The 22,193-nt window shown below is 47.2% G+C and overlaps 2 protein-coding genes across 2 annotated transcripts in view; one reads left to right on the forward strand and one right to left on the reverse strand.

Moving 5' to 3' along the window:
• Nucleotides 1-563: 563 nt before the first annotated feature.
• e2f8 (E2F transcription factor 8) lies at nucleotides 564-7,646 on the reverse strand. The gene is made up of 13 exons (XM_037456686.2): nucleotides 7,369-7,646; nucleotides 6,082-6,342; nucleotides 5,815-5,968; nucleotides 5,278-5,592; nucleotides 4,973-5,134; nucleotides 4,711-4,848; nucleotides 4,381-4,596; nucleotides 4,185-4,266; nucleotides 3,534-3,984; nucleotides 3,160-3,420; nucleotides 2,923-3,061; nucleotides 2,165-2,508; nucleotides 564-1,728 (listed from the first exon to the last, which is right to left on the reverse strand). The coding sequence occupies exons 2-13, from the start codon at nucleotides 6,250-6,252 to the stop codon at nucleotides 1,561-1,563; spliced, it is 2,601 nt and encodes an 866-aa protein (XP_037312583.2). The 5' UTR covers nucleotides 6,253-6,342; nucleotides 7,369-7,646; the 3' UTR covers nucleotides 564-1,560.
• Nucleotides 7,647-11,613: 3,967 nt separating this feature from the next.
• nav2a (neuron navigator 2a) overlaps nucleotides 11,614-22,193 on the forward strand; it is a 118,267-nt gene continuing 107,687 nt past the window's right edge. The window contains exon 1 of the mRNA XM_062561860.1: nucleotides 11,614-11,781. Within this exon, the coding sequence (XP_062417844.1) occupies nucleotides 11,698-11,781 (84 nt within the window). The 5' untranslated portion in view covers nucleotides 11,614-11,697. The remainder of the gene's footprint in view (nucleotides 11,782-22,193) is intronic.

Below are 22,193 nucleotides of genomic sequence, written 5' to 3' on the forward strand. Positions count from 1 at the left end.
ATTTTAAGATCATGTAGCATATATTATAAATTTGATGGCTAATTCCAGACCTGTCAATCACCACTAACATCTCCGATTACTTCAGTGATTCAAATAGAAGGAATGATCTCTGGGTCTTTGTTGTAATTATAAGGGGAAAAAATGGGAACTTTGTGGAAGATATTTGTTACGAAGAGGAGAGTTCAAGGCTTCAAGGGAAATGTTTTACCATCCAACCAGCTGCAGAGACACAGAGAGACAATAACATCGATGTGACACCACACGCAATCACGCAGCCAGACTCAAATGATCTTTTATCGGTCCTGTCTGAACATTGTGAGCCTCAGCTGTCATTTCTTTGCCATATTCTCTCAGGTTTTTTGACTTCTGGTTAAGGAGACGTTTCACCTCTTTACATTGATCGACAGGCAGTGGTACGACTCCGTGAATAACTCTAAGATGGAGGTAAAGACTGACACATTAACCCTCTGAAGTCCACGGGCGGTCAATCAATGTGTCTGTTCCTAAGGAGACACCATAATATGTTATGACACGATATGTTCAAAACAGCGAAAAGGTGTAATAATATTTAATAGTTTTTATCCCGACGACTTGTTTAAAGAACAGACAGCTGCAGGACTGAGCGTGTTGATACTTTCACGCAGTTTAAATAATACATTTTATCAATATGGGGCCTTAACAGTGCTGACAAAATTGCTTTGCAAATGCATTTGGGGGAAAGAAAAGCAGTCAACACATTTGTGAAAGACCCAAACAATCCTGAGAACACCTTTAAAACCTAAAATAACCTTTTTCTTTGTGTTCTGCTTGGAGTTGAGAACAGAAAGTTCATTTTATCCCCCTGTAACTAGTTATCAAACAGAAGTTTTTAATTTTAGGAATTTTGCTACGATTAATCTAACAGTTGTAGAGACGTAAGCAGAAACAGACCAACACCACACCGTGTTCATAGAAAAAATGTATTAAAATTCAATTACCATTTTACATTTAGCAGGACATCAAAACACAAAAGGTGATTTCCTTATAAATTAAACACATTTGATTAATCCATAAGCACACGCATTCACATATTCTTAACAAACTCATTTGTAACAGAGCGGACAGTTAATGTGTACATTTGTGCAAAAGTCTTCTCATTAGGTCTAAGACTAAAATTACCAATCAGCAATGTGCCCAATCAATCAACATCCATGTCACTAAGTGTTCTGCCCTTTACAGCACTGATTCTTTACAAAAAAAAAGCAAATTGGTGTTCACACCGCCCACCATAAAAGAATTAACTAGAATAAAGAAGAAAAATATTGATCAACAAGAAAACAAGTTCTTCTACATTAGGTCCTGCAAACGTAATGGCGGTAGAACCGTTTCCGGGACAACGCGTCCCATGGGCGCGTGGGGCCGGCCCCCGGGGGGGTGGGGTGGGGGGGGGGGCCTAACGTCTGCACGGCAGCTACGGTTAAAGCCGCCTGAAATGTTCAGAATGAATGAATGCGGTGAAATGCTCACGCAGACGTGAGCATTGACAGACCCACAATGCACAGGGGCACCAGAGGGTCTCCCTCACGAGTCCTCGGGGGCGACGTCCAGCTTCCTCTGAGGGATGTAAACGGTTTTGGCGGCCAGGTGTCCACCGGCGGTTACCATGGCGGCCAGGGGGGAGACGGGGACCGGCGTGTGGAAGAAGCTCTGCTGGGGGAGCCCCGTTCCTTTGGGGGTGGTCATCAGGGGCTGCGGCGACAGAAAACCATCAGTTACTCTTTGAAAACCTTAAAATTCACACAGATTGAAAGCAGAATTCGCCAGCTTTCCTGATGCAGATCAAAAAGGGACACTTTCTGCGTGTGTTATTAAGACCCTCTTTCCTTAAAAGTAGTTCAATCAATCTGACAGGGTTATTGTTGATATTGTCCTTCACATAGTATTGCACTTCCATAAAAGTTGTGGCACATGAGGAGAGATACAAATTGCAAATGAAAGCTGATGTTTTAGTCCCTAGTAGCATCACTACGAGTTGTTTTCTCTTAGACTCAATATCATACAAATATTTTTTTACAGGTGGGTGGTAGAGTTCAGCTGTTTCTATTTATTTAAACAGCCAGTGTTTTTATCATGAAAATAAACCATTGAATTTCCACCATGACAGGTGTCACTGTGTGTCTTCTACCTGCTGCACGCTGAACAGGGCCACCGGTGTCCCCGTGACGGACTGCTGGACGGGCACCGGGGACACGGGTTTGATGAACACCATGCCCCTCTGCTGCAGAGCCAGCGGGCCGGGCGGGGCGCAGTCCGGAGTCTGGGGGGCGGGGAAGGCGGCTCCCGGGCTGGAGGCGGAGATCAGGCCCAGGTTCTGCAGGGTGAAGTTGAGGATGGCGGGACTCGGGCTGTGGAGGCGGTGGGGCTGCTGGATGGCGTGCGGCGAGGAGGAGGAGGAGGACGAGAACGACGAGGGCTTGTGGAAACGAAGGGTGATGGGCGTGATCTCCTGGGCCAAGGCTGGTCTGGAGCCTGGTGAGGACATAATAATACAAATGATTTTAAAACAAGTGACTCACATGCTCTACCTCACCTTGTAGTTAACAGCAAGTCAATTCTGAACAGAGAAAAATCAATAGCATACTTCCCAGGACATTTTCCATGTGGCCTTTTGTGTAATATTGACTGTGACACAGCCTCCAAAAGCTAAGAATGAACATGACATTTATTTATTCTTTTCCTTTGTCGTCCCAAAAATGTGTTTCGATTGTCGATCAAGTCTGACACGCGATGCCGCTGCACACCTCACCCTCTCCCAAAATGGACCCAATCTTGGCAAAGATCAGCAAAAGGAGTGAAAAAAACAAAGGAAAAAATAAAACATGCAGTCTTTTTCCACAACGCTGTGCCCGAGACCTCAAAACGGACATTCTATGACGGCCCTACCTGCGGTCGGTGTTTGGTAGATGTTGCGAGTGGGCGTGGAGGCCTTGCCGCTCTCTCTCCCCGAGTCCTGAATCGCCGAGCTGTAGCCGATGAGGGACTGCTGGGAGATGGGGATCAGGTATCCGGCCGGCACCAAGGTCTGCACAGGAGGCAAAGTAAATGTCTGCAGTCAACTGAAGCCCGGTCAGCAGCGTCTGTGTGTGTGTGTGTGTGTGTGTAGGGGGGGGGGTTTCTTACCTCGCTGTGGAGGTGCCCCGGCGTGAGCGGCACGACTCTGACGGGCGTCAGTCCCGCCTCGTTGTCCGACTTGTCCTCTCGGTCCAGGAAGTTCTCCAGGCTCTGCTCTAGCGTCTGATTGGTCACGGCGCTGCCGGGGGTGTTGACGAACTCCGGGTCCAGGTGGAGGGCTCGGGGCGAGGGCCGGCTGGAGGGCTGGCCGCCGCCGCGGTGGTGGTTCAGACGGGCCTGGAGGATGTCACACAGTTTTGGAGATGTTTCCTACCGGAGGGAGAGAAATACTGAATGTGGGCAATAAATAACTGATGTTGGCTTTTATTAAAAAATAATAATAATCCACCCGAATCTCAGGTGAATGTAGATTTTTCGTTTACCATGCAGCTCGGGTCTTTCCTCTTGGCTTTTGGGGGGCTGCTCTCCAAGCCCGAATCCAAAAGCAGCCGCTTGAGCACCAGGGGGCTGACGTCCGACGCCTTGAACGCGGCGCTCTGGCCCGTGGGGCTCTGCCCGCCGGCCTTGTCCTCGAAGGTCATGGAGCGCACGGCGAGGCTGGTCGGCTGCGGCCTGACCAGCGGGTTCGGCCTCGGGGACGGCGAGTGCAAATACACGGCGTAGGGCACGCCCCCCGGCTGCTGCTGCAGCAGGACGGGGATCAGGGGGGAACACTGGGCGGGGACGTAGGCGACGGGGCCCCCGGGCGCGGCCGGCTGGGGGCTCGGAGTGAGTAACGGGGCCCGAGGCGGTCTCGCCGAAGCAGAGGGGGTCGGGGCTGGCCTGGTGGCGGCGTGGGTCTCAGCAGCAGCAGCAGGTTCTGGAGCAGCGGCCCTGGAACAGAAGCAGGAGCCTCGTTTAACAACCCGGGGATCTACAAAGGCCGTAATATGAAAACATGGCGCAGGGAGCTTAATCAGGGCCCGTCTGCGTGGGTTATTATTTTTTTGTCGTAGCCACAACAAACTTACAAAGCCTTGAAAGCTTGTTTTATTTCGCCGTCTCGCACAGATTAAAGTTTAGGTTGCACTTACGGGCACTTCTGGTCGAGCTCGATCTTACAGATGGCAGCGAGTTGAGCCATTTTGTTCAGGCAGGAAGTGTTCGAGGAATCGCCTTGAGGAGAAATAAAAAAAAAAAAGGGGGGGGGGGAGAAGACTCGTAAAAGACACAACACACACAACGCCGCTGAACCGGGGGGGATGGGGGGGAGCCTCGGGGGCCACTCACCGAGGACGCTCCTGACGGGGCTGGTGGGGGCCGAGTTGATCTTGCGGCGGTCGTCCTGGATGCTCTTGGCCAGCTTGATGAGGGAGGGGTGCCGGGTGAAGCCGCGCTTGGTGCCCGGCAGCGGAAACAGCTTCTTGGCGCAGTTGTCCGCGGACGCGCGGGAATCCAGGAGCGTCCTCTTGGCGGCGGAGAACTGCGACGCGGAGCTCGCCGAGCCTGACACGACAAGGCGGTGAACGTGGTCAGGTGCCGATTTAACGGATCAATAATGTCCTGAATTGCAAACAGCATGTACATGAACGGAAATAGAAAACCCAGGGTCCACGATACCTTCAACTTGTGGGAAATCTTCGGGGCCGACCCACTCGAAGGCCGGTTTCCTCCCCCTCGTTTCCGTCACGTGGACTTTCTCGATGAGCTTCAGGCTGCGCAGCACATTGGCGATGTCATACAGCCGCCGCACTTTGGCTGCGGAACACACACACAAAAAAAAAAACACCCGAGATCATCGGCCTGCAGAACAATGGTGAGCACTGTTTTCATCACTAAAAAAAAAAGAGAAAACTCTGTATCCATCCGGCTGAGTACTCACTCTTGAACTTGTTCTTGTCTCGATCTGCGCCCTGTTCCTCTCCGATCAGGATCTTGGCGGCCACGTCCAGACTGACCACGCGAGGATCGGACACCAGGAAGAGCATGACGAACTTCTGGCTCATCACCCTCAGAGATTTGTCCTTCCGACTGTTAACGGAGGCTGGACGGGAGCAGCAGAAGAGGAAGATGTGTCAGAGCACGGCGCCACAAAAGCATGTGTAGAAATGTCAGGGACATTAACTGTGTACAAAAACTCTGAAGAACCGGGGGGGGGGGGATATATACAACCCACAAGCTTCTCACCTGCTTTGAACTCCACTCCTGGAAGCTCCACAAAGAAGAGCTCCTTCTGCCCCTGCTCGGCGCTCTGCAGCTCCACCGCCTCCTCGTTCTCCTTCTCCTCCGCGTCAAAGTCGAACTCCCGGTGGAGGAGACGCTGGCGGATGTGCAGCATCTGCTGGCCGTACCTGTGCTCCTCGCCCACCTGCTTCAGGATGGCCAGCGTCTGGGTCAGCTTGGTGCGCCCGTGCCAGGTGTAGCGGTTCTTGGCCGAGCGGCTCACCATGTGCAGACTCTCCAGCACGTTCATGATGTCGTAGATGCGCCGGCGCTCCACGCCTGTGCCGGACGGGAAGCAGAGACAGGTTCAAGTAAATCGCCGTTAGAATATTTGAAAATCCGACAGGAGGGATTTGTTTCGTTTGGTCCCACATTCGCATGCGGATACATTGCGTGACGCCTACTGCGATTTGATCATTACTGGCGTCCCAATAGCTCGCATAAATTGCAGTCTTATTACTTAGTCCTTCAAAACCAGTAATAGCCACGAATAAAACGTACTGAGCTCCGTGGCCACGTCGTCCAGGCAGATGTCGTTGCTGAGGGCTGGATTTGGGTGATCTGGGTAGCGGGCGAGGAACTTGTGACAGAGCAAACCCAGGCTCTTCTCCTTCCTGCTGATCATTTTCTCGGACTCTTCTCCATTTTCAGTTTCCTACGAAAAAGAGAACAGATAACAAATGGGTCACCTGGAACACCGTGGGCTTCAGAGGAAAGCGTCTTTTTGTTAATGATTTTCTTTCTCTCCCTCCTCACACCCTCCTGTACCTGCGAACCGTCAAGACCGTCTGGTCCGTCGTGGTCCATGCACAGCTCCTTCTCTCGGTTCCTGATGTCCGGACTAGCAGCGCTGATGAGCATTTTGAGGTTGGAGGTCGGCGTCCAGGGGTCAACGGAACCTGCGTCCCTCCCTTTCTTAGGCGTAGTGAGGGGACCCATGGCGAGCTGGTTCTCCGCTGACACCGCTCTCAGACTAGATTACCTCTTTGGAGTATTCACTGGAGCCTGGGGTACAACAAAGCCACCATCCTAATCATTAAAAAAAAAAGGAGAAAAACAAAAGATAAATGCTTTATTTGGATACACAAGCCCATTTACTCCTAGCTGGCTAAGCGAAATGTCTGATACAATACCGTTTACCACTTCAGCATAAGCATATTTCATGGATTGAGATAACTAAGAAATAATACAGTTTTTTCAGTATGTGATTAATGTATTCCACTATTTCCCCCCAACCAAAACAATTTATAGCCTGAACGTAATACAACGTTAACTTGAAATCAAACCCTTTACTAGCTAACCGGCAAAAATTAAACGTAAGGTCGGCTTATTATTTTCTCAACATATTGTGCTAATAATGAGCTTAACAACAGGTTTGATGATGTTGCTCCCCGCGCTTCTTTTTGAAAATAAACTCACAAATCATTGCGAAAGTCTAATCAAAACACAGATCATTATTGGCGGTAACTGACGTGCATTCCATCAAATCGCCGGGCGCAACGGACGCGGCGGTGCCGCCCTTTTTCAGACGTGAGCAGCCAATGGGAGCGCCGGGCGAGCAGGCGTACCGGAAGTGGAAAGTCCGTCCCGCGCAGGTAAACAGTTTTTTGAAATCCTTGGCGCGGAACTTCTTTTAACAGCTAACTTCCCTTTAAAAAACGAGATAAGCTTGTGGCCGAAGTCCGAGTCGTTGCTACAACGACGGCGTTGCCTTTAAGCAGGCGACTCGTCCGAGGAGTGTTCGGTTTCACCCGCTAAAAGATTCAATTCGTGTCACGTAGCCCCACAGCAGGCGCCCGCTGTCTGGGGTTAACGTTAATAAATCTGGTAAAACCGGATAATCGAGAAGCTTCACTACAACGGATTTAGCGTATAAACTCACGAAGGAAGCGAACTTAACTTAGGTTACGTGGCCGAAAAGTTGATCCCTTGAGTAAACAGAAGGCGGTAATTCACCGACCGCGACAACACAGCTTCAGTTAAACGTAACAGCTTGATCCATTTTAGGGTGACTACAAACAGAAAGATAACACGAGCAGTTGTGTGCAGACTTACCCAAAATCCGCGAAACACGTCTTTGCTCAAAGGACTTGTCCCGTCTTCATGTTGTGGATAAAGTTAACCCGGCTACGTTATTTACAAAGGATGACCCCCGCGCGCCGAATTGTAGATTTTAATATAAAACCACACGTTACCAAGCAACCCACCCCCCAAAAAAAAAGAATCCCTGAAAATTGTGACTAACTGTTAATCTCTTTTCCCTTGCTAGTGAGGAGTGGACTCTCGGTCAACTTTACTACAGATGTGAAACATTTGAGTGACCTTCCAAGCGTTCGCCCCGCCCCGTGCGCTTCCTTCCTGTGGCAGAGGGGCGGGGCCAGACGACACGTCGACCGCACGTCTCCAGGGACGGTCTGGTCTAAATCTGACATTTATGACATATAAATGATATGGGTTGGTTTAATTCATGTGAAACTACAATGATAATATTCCTTTTTTTTTTTCCAAGTTGTTCTCAGGTGTGTAAAAAAATGAATAAACAGGCAATCTGTTTGGGGATCTCCCATCAATTTGGTGTGATAATCATGTCATGAGCGTGGCTGGATTAAACATTTAGAGGGACCTCTGTAAATGTTTTCTGTGCCTCACAGAGTGCTACAGGGATGACATTTTGTTGTTGTTGGGCCGTGGTCTTGAGCAATGGGGTTTGACACATTTGCAGTGCAACTGGAACTATGTGAGATGTATTATAAATAGAATAAAAAAGGGGCTCAGGAGTACTTGGGTCTGGTCTTCAAAAGATGGTGGCTGATATATGTGAGGAAGTGGATGACACGAGGTCTGGCCTGCAGGCAAGGGGGGGTGGGGGGAGGACTTTAAAAATGGGCGGGAAGTTCACCTTTCATCTCGAAATTAAACCCAAATGGGACGCCAGCCGAGGCTGGCATTGTTTGGTGACTGATTTGCTGTAGTCTCCTTTTTATAAATATGTTTAAAATCATAATTTGGATATTGTAGTTGTAGTATTGTAGAAACATTACAATATCCATTTGAGTTTATTGCATAATTCTTCATTGATTCCTGTTTGACAGACCTGTGAGGTGTTGCTGAGGCGCATAAACCAAGAATCATGGTGTGCTTAAGCAGAACGGAGATGTTTTTACTACTGTGCTCTGGTCTAGAAAGGTAGATTATTTACTGCTACTTTGTATATTTTATGAAAGTAATTTTAGAAAGGCTGTTTTTGTATATTAATGTTTTTATTGTTTTACCAGCATGCTGTTTTCCACACACTTGTTATGTTTAAGTTTCCTACAATGTTAATACTGACTCAATAACATAAATACAGAATACATGTACATATACCTAAAAATGACAGTACACTACATCAAATTCAGAAACTACAAAGTTACCCAAAGTGACTAGTTGCACTTTGGATTGATAGCAGACTGCCTCAAAGAACAGCAGGACATTCATATGTACAGGCATGCCACCTCCAGGTGGGATTAGGACAAAATAAGGACATTTCAAAATCTCAAATCATGAGTTTTTATCAAATCACATTCATGAGAGCCAAATTACCTCTAGTTTCATTTTAGATGTAAGTGAATATGGTCTCAAATAATTCCCCTACAAGTTAATAGGTCCGTAGTTATACAAAAAACATAGTTATGAATATATAGTTATAAAAAAAAGTCTGAGTCAACATACAGATTATTATTGAGTTATTCATAATATTTAGAATTAGTCATTCTTTCATTTAGTTACATTCATTGATAATGAATCTATGACGTACAGATGTATTGACTGAATTATTAAATGAATGTGGCATGCGTGGTCACGTTTACCGTGCTCTTATTTTGAAGTCACCTCCAACACGCTCCTTACTCAGTGCACCCTACTCGCGCGCACTGCGGAGCACGTGGCGTGCCGTGACGTGGCATTTCGTGTGGTGTGTATGCACTGAGAGATTTAAAAATAATAATAATATATATTATATTTATATTTTGTGACAATTTCCATAAAATTACTACTATATTATGCATCATCGGATCAGCGCTAGAACTTCCTGTCATACAAAGTGGTTTTAAGACAAAAACACACGTCACATTTGAAGCAGATGGAACCAGCCCATCTGTGGAATTTAATGCTTGAAGGATAATTTAACTGCTGCTTTATTTTAGTACCACCACCGCGCTGTTTGTGCAGTTAATGAATGTTTCCCATTAAACACCTAATCAAATCAGACCATGTCTTTCAGAAAAAAAAGTCTTTAATTAAGTGAATAATTATGTTTCAACAAAAATTAATCTATGCGTGTTGAAGCGCAACGTGATTACATTGTCAAATGGATATTCATAATGACACGGTAGTCATCGCTGTGGCCGCAGTTATCTGATAGATTAATTTAATTGATTTGTCATAGTGTCTGACTCCAGTTCAGGATACAGCCGACACGTCTCCGTTTCGGCGCTAGATGGCGGAAGAGCGCTGATTTAGCGGGAGTCGCCATGGAAACCCACGGGCGACTTCAAGGATGCTGGGAGAGAACTGCGGCGCTTGAAGCATCCGGTGACGTAATGTCACGGTTGCGAGAGAGAGAGAGGGAGAGCGAGTGGGACCCCGATGCTGCCTTCAAGTTATCCTCGTAAGTTAGACCACCCGTTCCAATTGGGTTACAGTGATTCAAAGGTACCTGGTTTAAAAAGAAACAAATGAGAAAGTGACCAATGTACAACTGTGGTAAAGGCTTCGGTCAAGGAACATGTATGTTGGTTAATTATAACCCCCCCCCCCCCCCGAGAGATCCGCCATGTTTTCCTTCGTGTAAAATGTATTACAGCTATATCTCTAAAAACAGTGTGAAGTGCACCCCATCTTCCTTGTTTCTAAGATAACAGTGACAAAACAATGTTTCGTACTATTTTACAAAATCCAACGCTTTTACAGCGGCGGGAAATAGTCCACCAACCTAAAGACACTTCAACATACCTACTTCAGAGCACAAAACGTAGATTTAATAAACGTTCAGAACGGTGCCAAACGCGAAATGACCCGTGATGTCGCGATACTTCCCACTGCGCGTGAACGCAGCACCTGGCCGCTTCGCTCTCTCAGCCGGAGATGAGCGGACAGCGATACGCACGAGGCAGGAACCGTCCCCACCGGAAAGGTAAGAACCCGGCGAAGTGCCGCGCGAGCGTCCTCTCTGACCACAGGTACCGCGCCTTGAACGTCCCGTTTCTCCCCGTGCTTCTTGTCATGTTCTTACATGGAGGGGGCAAACAGTTTCTCCGTGAGCCGGTCTGTCATCCGAGCCGAGGAGGGCGCACTGGATTCGGCTGTTAGTGATGCTGCAGCGGCTCAAACCCTCGGCAGGCGATTTGTTCCAGCCCCCCCCCCCCCCCAACTCTTGAGTTAATGCTTGTGTTTTGTCGTTCTCCAATTAACACGAACGGCGCGGCCACTAATGCAAGTTTATCGGCACACTTAAAAAGTTACGCTTTTATGTATAAATAGGTGTTTTTTAATGGGTGGTAAAAGCTGTCCCCAGCAGTAATTAGATGGCGGTAAACTCGTCATAACTCGTCTTTTCCTTGATTTACTCCCACGGACGCTCTTTTCCAGATGCAATGCAAGTGGCACCTCCAAACATGTCAGGAGGGAAGCGGGAATTATTTCAGATTAATCCGTCGTCAGAGGCGGATTATCTGCTGTGAATCTGTGTCCATTTATATATGTATTTTGTATGTAATTTGTCTTTTTGACACCACAGCACTCTCACTTTTAACTCTTGTTTCCTCTCTTGACCGAAGCTCTGATCCCACACTTGACCTCTGAACTGTGAGCGACACCAGTTTCTGGACACCTACATTCTCTGGACATTCTTTTTTATATATTTCTTCAAGGCTCCTGCTGGAAAGCTTAACTCCAAATATAAACTGAGACGTGCCTCCGTGTTTAGATTAAATCTCAGGCTAAAGAGAGGCTCCAGATCGTTCTCTAAGATGAAATCTCCATGGCCGCGATGATGGTTTCGAGGGAGAGGACCATCCTGGTTATCTCCGGGTTCCCGTCTTCTGCCCCGACGCTCGTTTCAGGGTCAGCCCCCCGGGACCAAAAGAGAAAGACGAGGCGTGTGGCCGAGGTCGGATCCTCCCAGAGATCGGGTGTCACCTTTTCAAAGAAGCAGAGTTGATGGACAGACACTTTTTTTCTCCCTACTCTATTTACATTTTTCGGGGGGGTGGGGGGGGGTTTGAAACTCATGCGCCACAACCCGGGAACCCGAGTGGGAAAGGGGACTTGAACACTTGGAGCAGGTATTTCCCTTCATTTCTCCGGAGGCTGGGTACTTAGCCGAGGGCCGAGCCTGATGGAAAGATGGAGGCGGGAGCAGGCGAGGCGAGTCCACAGCAGCACCCGAGGAGGAAACCCGTGCAGCACGGCCTGGAGGACCAGAAAAGGGTGAGTGACCCCCCCCCCCCCCCCCCCCCCCCCCCCTTATCTTAGGGCTGTGTGTGTGGGGCGGAGTGCGCGAGGCCGACGGGAGCGGGCTCCCTTAATGTGCTTCTCGTGTTTTAACGTCGAAAAGGGGATTCTGCATAGGTTGACGCGTCAGAGATCAAGAAGCCAAACCCAAACTGCTGCCGCCTTTGATGAGTTGATTTAAAATTGCAACGCGTCGATTCCAAATAGTCAACCCGAGAAAAAAGGTCAGAAAGATGGATATTTTCCGAAGTCCTCTGTGGTATTTGCATTGCGTTGTGACCCATTGTGACCTTCATCGGGACCACACGCTCGGGTGTCAAAAGGACGCACAACCCGGATCGATTCCGAGGCCAAAGACTCGGGCTAAAACATTGCGGCGTCTGTGAAGTCTCCTTCGATGCATTGTGGTTGTGTAGAATTACTGTGGCGGGTCTGCGTTGAGATTGATGGGCTACCTGAAACCGGGACTCATTTTCCCCCTTTTTCAGCATTTTCCACCCGAGGCTGATGTAGTACTTTTTGTCGTACGCAAACCCTCCCAGCGTCTACTCTCCCTGATGTTTCTTCTTTTGCTCTCAACAACTGATGAAGGTTTGCATGATTAGTCAGTTGGAAACTAACAGACAGCTCCTTGGGCTTATTAACCCCCTCAGTTCCGGGTCAGATGGAGAAACCTGGCTTATTTTTCCGCATTCGTTCCGGGTTGAACTGACATCCGGAAGAGATGTTTTTTACTCTGAGGATGTTGCGAAGGACCCGGAAGGAATCACCAGGCGGCAACCGTGCACACGCTAAAAAGATGTCTGTATTGATTCAGTTTTGATATTCAATGGGGAGCTGATTTTGCTCAGCCGGCCTTCAGTGAATGCTGATTCCACTGATTTACACAGTTAGCTGGGCTATCTTTTAAAACGTTGCTATCGCCTTTCACATGTCTGCCATCTATTTGCACCTTTTATAGTTTCAAAAAATTACGAAGCAATTATATTTCACCTTGATTATAAAAACGTGACTTAAAAAACACCAACCTGATCATAGTAAACCATGAAATTCTTTTAAAATCTGATGAATTACTTAATTAGAATCTTCATTTTGAAGCTTTCTGGAATATTAACTAAGAGTGGAGCTGTTGTCGTGATCTTCACATATTCAAGTTAAGCGATATTCCCGTCAGACATGTTGTTACTGACTCAATGGGTCAACATTTATTCTGATAAATAAAAATTGTGTCCTTTACATCTAAGGTTGTGTTTTAATGGTGCTACTGTAGGTCATCCAAAAGATCAGATTCTTTTCTGGCTTATTTACCTTTTTATCTCCCTGTAAATTATTGATTTGATCAGGTGTGTTGAATTAATCACCTGGGATTATGTAGAACATGAATATTAATTGATGGGACCAAAGTCCCAGCTGCCGCTTCCCAATTTTCCACCCTTCCCTGTGGATGCGAAGGGACTTTAAGCATGTCTGCCGAGACAATAGTCATAAAACGCCACACGCCACAACCGCCGTTTATTTTTTTGTCTGCCGCGGATGTTACCGCGGTAACCTACCCAGCGGTGACATGTCTGGATTCCAGGAGAAGCCCCCCGGTTCACAGCATCATCAATCGGAGGCCAGACCAGGCCAGACGCTCTCCGGGGGGGGGGGGGGGGGGGGGGGGGTGAGGTTGTGCCCAGACTGAGCCAATGCTCACCTTCCCTCGTAATGGACATCAGGCGACTTAGATAAATTGAAAGCGCCGAGGTGGTAACGTGGACACACGGGCTCCCATTGTTGGAGAATTACGTTGGGCATCCATGCGGAGAGGTTTCAGTGTCCCCAGACGATTACCTGGGCTGCGTGAGTTCAAGATCCCGCATGTGATAGTGGCCGCGGTGCAAGATAATTGGATTTTGTTCCCTTTGTGAGAACTAGATTTACTCTCTTACACGTCGCCTGCCCCATACGTTAATGTTCATTGAGCAGCAATCAAAGGACCCACACGGTGAAAGGCGACAGCGTGGGAGGAGAATCAGGGATGCATTGTATCGTGGTGCATGCACGCTGAGGCAAAACTATTAGACTTTCTCTGACCAGAAACCTGCCTGTTTGTGCTCATTTGGTATTCATTAAAACGGGATACCGTGTGATTTGGATCTTTGGGCTCATGAATTGTCGATCCGGAGGCGAGACGTTATTAAGGTTGTCCTGATTGTACCTGCTTTTCCCTGTAAGCGTAGGGTGAGACCTGCATTGCAGGGTTTCCTTTTCACTCAACCTCATCTTTGGCAAATGGGGGGTATTTTAAACTGGCATGTGAGGGGAACAGCATCCAATTTGTTATTTGATTTTCCAAGTCAAACTGAATTGGAAATTACTTTTCAGAATTCAATTTAATGTGTGAGCAGAATCAGCTTTGAACTATACAAGTTAAAAAAAAATCTCCTACATCAAGACAATGATTGCTTTACATAATATCAAAACTTTTTAAATTTCCATATTTAATTTTCCAATAAGTACAGGTGACTGACTGTGAAGTCTCAGATAATAGACCATCGGCATATTAAAATATTCTGTGTGAAAACAGCCTGTGTGAAGCACAGAGAGTTGCAATGTATTGGCTGTAATATTGGAACTCACTGCCTGAAGATGATTTAGCTTTTAATTGGTTTAAAATTAGCCTCTGAACTGCCTGACCTCTGAAAAGAAATATAATAACTCCTGTCAACATTATACTCCGGTAATTGGATAACCTGAAGAATATAATCTTGCAAATCTAAAATAATAAGCTACACAATGCATTGCATTGGACAAAGGCGCCATGGGTCGCGTTATATTCCTCATTTTTGATTCATGCACTGTGTCCCTTATGCATCACATATCTGGTGAAATTATGTTGGAGCGCTTTAAATGGCACATAAACGTGCTTGATTTATTGGATCGCTGTCAAAGAAAAGGAGCCGCGAGCTGATTCCGTGATTAACAGCGTCTGAACAGCGCATTGGACAGTTGGCCTGAACACGGGCCTGAACGCGCGCTAATGAAACACAATGAACTCTGTGTTATTACACCGCAGTGTGATTTATGTACTGACCTCACGCCGAGCTGCTGTGGATTTACAGCGTTCATCTTGAGCAGTGTTGTCATAACCTTGCGTTTCTCGTAGTCGCGTTTTAAAGCTTGACGACGTGTTTTCGTGATAAAGCAACGCTCTTTATGTATTTATTACCATCCACAGGGTTGTAACACAAACTAGACTTTGTTATGCTGGGAGAGGGCCTGAAACGGGCAATTAGAGGAAAACTATTTAGATTTCACTACATGAAGTGGAAAAGTGTTGCGTTGGACAGAGACGACGGAGGGCGTTCACAAGGTGACATTCTGTAATGGAATCTATTATTGATACAGTACGTTGAGGATGAGAGCCAATTTGAACACTAATTGTTCAATCTGAACCATTGGAAGTTGAGCATTTGTGTCCCCTTAGTCCTCTCTGGCTGCTCATTAAGAGGCGGGTGCGGTTCTGTAGGATGATGAGGTGTTTACCGCGGATACGTGTGCTGCAGTCATCCTCGCACGGCCTCATCAACCAAGAGATACAGATTAGTGGCAAATCCTGGACGGCGTTGTTTGTTTCTTTCACAAGATACCAGAGACACCCCCCCCCCCGTCCATTCATCTATCCATTTTCACTTGGCAGCAGGCTAAAGGTGCAGTTTTGTTTTCCTCGGACTGGTTTCTAACCGAGGGAAATCAGGGCTTGATAACAAGGATTGCCCAGGTTGCCGTTGGCAACTGGTTTGAGAAATTTGCAACCAATTATTGACCTTCAGTGCGCAATCAGTTGCAACCACTTTTCTAACATGTAAAAAAGTATGGACGGAAAATATGCTCTTAAATACCTGAAGTTCATGTACTTTATTTACCTAATTCATGCCGCTGCTTTACCAGCTACAACCGGGTCTGTGTCGTTTCTCTCAGAAGATCTGGCAGATGTGTTGATCCTTCTTCCTCAGATAATGTCTTTACCCCGTTAATGTGTCATCAAATTACTAGCTCGCCCCAAAAGATAATCACGGCATATAATACTGCTCTCTCTACAGCGTTTCCCCATTCAGCCCGACATATGGGCGAGGTCACTTTGGCCGTACCCTCCCCGAGCAACCGACCTGTTCATTAGGACGACAACATCTGTGCCGCTTCTGCTGTCAGGGCCCCCCTTCACTCAAGGACACGCCTCTGTCCGCCAGTCGGGGCTGTCACCGGTGAAAGGATTCTGAATAACGAACACGTCTCCTTGCTGGGAGTGGGAGCCGGTGCTGGATTCCCAGTCACCGGGGTTGAGACAACCGTCAGACCCCCGGCGAACACCTCCGCGCCGCGTCGTCGGCGCCTCTCCGCTGGAAGGTTGACGATTTGTCATCGACGGAGTTTGATTGATGGCGCGTGCCAGCCGCCCCGCCACGCCGCTGTCTGAAACTAATTGGATGTAATATCACAGAGATAGGACAGTGGGATGAAAAATGAGCGGCCCTTTGAGATTACTTAGGACCTATCGTAGAAGTGACCCCCCCCCCCCCTTCTAACGGCATCTCGACCGGATCACCCGGATAAGTGATCGCCATCTCTAGCGATCCTACCGGCTGCTCGTTATCTCATTTAGCTCCTGCCCCCGTGGCGGGAAGAACCCCCCGGCCCACCTGCTTTTAAAGGAGTTCCATCTAGCGTGGAAAAAAATAAATACTCAGCGTGTGGAAGCCGGCTGTGGCACTTTGTGATAGTGGAAATCTTAATGTGGTGAATGCTGTTTTTGCCGGCCTTAAGGCCACGGCTGAGCTTTTCTGACAAACCAGGCAGCTGCAGAGGGGAGAAGAGGGATTTACTTTGGTGGAGGACTGTGTTTGCCCAGTCATGCAGCACTGACGAGCCGCTGGGGCTCAGGGGTTTGGATTGGGGAAGGGGGGGGGCGGGGGTCAGAGGGTGGAGGTGGGACCAGGCGTGCAGCTCTGAGGTTGGGGGTGGGGGCAGGATGCTGCTACCAGGATGCTGCTCGTGGCCCTCAAGAGCCATCTGGCCGACATCCTGTGCCCCCCGCACCCTGAGGGAGGGTGAAGGACAGGTGGCAGGGGGCTGGTGGGGTGGGCAGGACCTCAGCTGCCGGGCGACGCGATTGGCTAACGGGGGCGCCCGAAAGACACACAAACACATACAAATACATACCAAACGCATGCTCAGCTTCGTGTGCGGAAGGACCTCCTTCATGACCCTGGAACGGGATCTTTTGCCTTCTCTCTGTATTTAAAGGTGTCTGTCATACCGATTACACGTTGTGTTAATCATCGTCGGTAGTTCACCAAACTTTTGGAATTAATTATATTGTTTACAGCAAGTTAAACGATTTTATGAAAAGACATATTTGGACCATATTAACCATTTTTTTTTTAAAACAGCTTCTTTGCTTCTGTCAAAGGCTATCGTGATAAACACATTAGGTTTCAGTCTCTGTACCAGTGAAATATCCACATTTTCAATAGAGCCATTTCTTGTGTGACAGCTCGAGTCCACGCGGATGAATACATGGTGTTGTCAGTGACACACTCAGCAGGGATGGTGACGGTCCGGCTGTCCTGACTCGCACAACATTGTAATGGCTGACTGGGGGGGGGGGGTCAGTGGGCAGGATCTGGTTCAGTCTGGTTCAGGGCAGGTGCTCGGACGACGAACAGGTGCTTCAGATCGCTCCTGTGGCGATGGGATTTCCTATGAGCTGTGTATTCACACATTTACAAAGAAATTATTAACCGTTGTAGCCGGTGGCTGTGAACACTGAACAGTCTTTATTAATTAGGGAACCTTTTATCTTGGTTCTAATTTCATTGTAAAATGAAGTAATAATTGAAGCGGCACTGGCATTTTATCTGGGGGGAGCTTATCCTACAGCTGTCCACCCAACCAATCAGACATAAATTCACACTTTAATTATTTTCCCTCTGAGAGCTCTTATTCTGATGGATTCTTGCCAGTGGACGTATTTCATCTTATTAGATATGCCACTATTTTCACTTCAAGCTCATAAAAAATCCTTGTGCAGCACCTGTTAGCATAGCTTCAGGCTCCGGTTGTTTGTGACTGGAATAAAGCGGGAAGGTGAGATTGTTGCTGTTTTTTCTTAATGTCGGAGTGACAGAGGGTCACCAGCTCCACCCGATCTGCATGCGTGATCCTTGGCTTAGTGGGGGTCCACTTGTGCCTTTTGTTTTTAGGAAAACACCGTTATCTTGTTTCTGCAGTCAGACTGTGTGTGTGTGTGTGCGTGTGTGAGCAGTGTGTTGTTGTTGCATGTCGCCCAGCTCCTCCACATTATGATTCCATCAATCCCCACCCCACTCATCTTCATCCTGGGAAATACATTGCAATTCAATTTTACACACCAGGACTTTTCAGAGCGATAAGGAGGGCCGAGTGGTGGGAAAGGTGCTGCTTTTGTTAATCTGCAGAGTGTGGAGCTCGAGGTTCCTCCAAGCCCATCCTTTCCCCCCCAACTACACACGACCTGCAGCCTCAGCACCAAACCTCCACCATTGAACTTTAAGTGTAAACCCAACACGTTTGGAGAGGCATTGTCGTCAGAGTCTGTGGACAGAAGTGAAGTGAAGGAGAGGGATGCCGGAGAAAGTCCCCTCTGTTACACAAAATAGAGATTTCTGCCTTGGGTTGTTAAATTAAGTATTAATGGACACTGCCTGGGGGGCTGTGGGACAGCACTGGGATTAGTGGGGGAACATGGGGCCTGTATTATTTTTCCAGAAGGGGAATTGTATTATTTTCTTCTAGAACTTTCTTAAACTTTCATTTATTTTCATAATTTTTTCTTTTGTTACTGGAGAGAATGCAAAAGCAAGGGACCATCCACCACCACTAAAGCACTGTTATAAAGGTCCCGAGACGTCGTCCGTGAGGTCATTTATTTGTGTTCTTATTTCATGTCGTCTGCATGCTGTAACTTCTACAGCATGCAGGAGTGGGAGGCAGCTCATTATGGCTGCTGGTGTTCTGTACTGCAAGAGTGAGGCTATTTCTATCACAGTGGTCTATGACATTTTCAGAAAGAGGAGTTTGTGCCCTCAGAGGACTGTGTGTGTGGTGGGGGTGGGGGTGGGGGTGGGGGGCCCGATGGCTCCCGGATGCCGCCTCAGCACCATTTCGGAGGGCAGCGCTGTAGACACGGAGCTCTGCTGTAATTGAGCCATTTAATTCCACAGAGAGCACTCAGCTCTGCGTTATAGCAGATGTTTTTCATGTGACTCTGTCTATAGTAAAGACACAATCAATGTAAATAAAGAGCAGCTGGGACAGCGGGCGGCTTCGGGTTTCTATTTAATATTTGACATTTATGGTACACAAATAATTATGAAGAAATGTCCCTCGTGGTCAAATATTTAGGCCCTGCTGCACTCTATCTGCTAAATAATGATTGTAATGCAATTTCATTGCAACTTTTACAACTGTTGAGCATCAAGCAGACGTGAACCTCCATATTACTCATAATATTGTAAGACTTTAGGGTCAGTTATTGCGTTGATCTTCATGCACTAAAGACCAGTGAGGTAAACATTGACTCTTACGGTTTTGATGTGTTTTTTTGTTTTTCATATAATGTGCAGTGGCTTAGATCAAAATAATTGGTGAATAATGGAAATTATTACGGTGTACAAACTACAGCAAAGAAATGGAGAATTCTTTTTTTTTTCCACATCCATTCCATGAAGCCCGAAAAACCTAAACAGCCACCAACAGCAGTATACTTTATAATATTAAATGTTCTTGAAGTGAAAAAGGTTCTCACACCAGCTTATTGCACTTTGCTCCAGCCAAAACACTCCAACACTACAATTCCCACATAATACTAATAATTAAAAAGCCTTGTATTTTTAAAACTCAACATGACAAAAATGCTCAGTAAAAGATGAAGAGCAATCATTTTATAGGGGTTGTAATGTTCAAAAGCTTAAACTTTCCAAACTGGAAAACATGCATCGTCCCAGCATGGACCATCCCAACATGGACCATCCCAGCATGGACCATCCTAGCATGGATCGTCATAGCATGGACCATCCCAACATGGACCATCCCAGCATGGACCATCCAAACATGGACCATCCCAGCATGGACCATCCCAACATGGACCATCCCAGCATGGACCATCCTAGCATGGACCATCCCAGCATGGACCATCCAAACATGGACCATCCCAGCATGGACCATCTTAGCATGGACCATCCCAGCATGGACCATCTTAGCATGGACCATCCCAGCATGGACCATCTTAGCATGGACCATCCCAGCATGGACCATTCCAACATGGACCATCCCAGCATGGACCATCCCAGCATGGACCATCCCAACATGGACCGTCCTAGCATGGACCATCCCAACATGGACCGTCCTAGCATGGACCATCCCAGCATGGATCGTCCTAGCATGGACCGCCATAGCATAGATTGTCCTAGCATGGACCGCCATAGCATGGATTGTCCTAGCATGGACCGCCATAGCATAGATTGTCCTAGCATAGACCGTCATAGCATGGATCGTCCTAGCATGGATCAACAGCCCGACAGATGGGACCAGCACACTTGTTCATTTTCTCGTATGCAGCTGAGGTCACAATCAATAAGATCCAGAATGTCAAAGCCATCTCCATAAAACGTAGCTTGTTTTTCTAATTAGTCAAAGGTCTTGTTTGAGGTGAAGGGAGGCAAGTCGGTAACAGCGGTCAGACCAGACACGGGGAGGAAGGGAATGGAAAACCTTGGAACTCGGGGGGGGGGGGGGGGGGGGGCAACCTCTATTGAATAATGTGACATCTCCGAGCACACGTGTTAGACATCTATGACAGATCAGGGGACGTGAGAGAATAATGAAGCAGAGAAGCGACACGCACCAGCTCTCCAGGGTTACCACGAAAGCCCCCTCCCTCCCCAGATCCAGGCTGCCGGCCTTCCACCCCCCCCCCCCCTTCCGAAACAACCCCCATTCTAGTATCACTTACACACATAATCAATACAGGCTCTCTGCTGGTATTGATCCAGTCGTGGTGTATACACAGCTGCCGAGCCCAGACTGTGGCCTCCTGCCTGGAATCACGGACCCAGAAAAGGACACTTGATCATCTGCACCTGGTTCTCCTCAGCCATCTCCGCGAATGTGTGGAGAGCAACACGGAGAACAGACATCAAAAGCTCTTGAAGGTCAACGAATCAGGGAAAACCGGTCAATGACTGTATAATGAACTGTGCTCTTGAGTTATGACTGACCTTTGAATGGCTATCGCTGCATTAAGGGTGGTTGGAATGTTTCTCCTGCTCATAGTGAGGAGGGCCAAACGCACACCGGTCAATCTGATGCCACCGGATTGCATCGACCTGTTGCCTTGATGAGCGGCAGAATGCATCATTACTTCATCTGGCACAATCAAAACATTGCTTAATTTGTAGCTTTAATTGCACTAATATTTTAATATATTTTTTTAATGTTCAGGGTTTTTTTCTACACTGTCCCAAAAAAAATAATTTCAACCGTTCTGAAGGTGATATTAACGTCCAAAATGTTTTAATTGTTATCCTTTTACCTTGTTATTGTCATCCAAACTTGTTCTTTGCATAAGAAAACCTAAATCAAATGATTAGGAAATATGTTGTACTTAAATTAAATTTTTTTTTATGGCATTAGTATTACTAATTAGTTTTAATTATCTGCTTGGTATCTATTTTATATATATTTATACAACAACTTCAAATAGCTTTATTAACCTTTGTTAACTATTGTATTTTGACACATCACGCTAATGTTATCATTTTTTTGCCCAATGCTTGTTTTTACTGAATGGAGCCTGAACGAGTCATAATGTAAAACTCAACCCACGGCAAATTCCATTAACGCAAAATGTTTTCCCCGTGATATTCTTTCAGAACTGTGAGGTCTCACTATTTGAGACGGTCATTGGCATTCATTTGTTCACAGTTGATGTTGAGTTGATGCGATATTGAAGGAGCCTCGTGTTTTTTTTGACAGATTAGAAATGACACCAGGATTAGTGGAAATGATTTGGTCTAGTAGGGCTTTGCTGAGGATTAACGGTGACCGGATTCCCCGTTGTCATGATCGTGTTTGAGGTGTTGTAGGGAATAGATGCCTCGCTGACTCCCATCCACACAGTTTAAGGTCAGGTCAGGTCAAACGTTTGAAGCTCACGTCCCAATGTGACTATAGTGCTGTGGTCGGATTCGGGTGGCAAACACATGTCCGTTGTCCATTCTAAGCCACCCGAGCGCACGCACATACACAAAACCGTGTGATGGTGGCAGGCCCCCCCCCCCCCCCCCCCCCGTCACCGTCGATGGTGC

The sequence above is a fragment of the Pungitius pungitius genome, chromosome 4, assembly GCF_949316345.1.
Source record: "Pungitius pungitius chromosome 4, fPunPun2.1, whole genome shotgun sequence".
Taxonomy (NCBI): domain Eukaryota; kingdom Metazoa; phylum Chordata; class Actinopteri; order Perciformes; family Gasterosteidae; genus Pungitius; species Pungitius pungitius.

Coding starts and splice junctions, on each gene's coding strand:
- e2f8 (XM_037456686.2), bottom strand. CDS start 6,252: ATGGGTCCCCTCACTACGCCTAAGAAAGGGAGGGACGCAGGTTCCGTT. Junction 4,597..4,710: donor AGATTTCCCACAAGTTGAAG/GTATCGTGGACC, acceptor TTGTCGTGTCAG/GCTCGGCGAGCTCCGCGTCG. Junction 4,267..4,380: donor CCCCGTCAGGAGCGTCCTCG/GTGAGTGGCCCC, acceptor TTTCTCCTCAAG/GCGATTCCTCGAACACTTCC.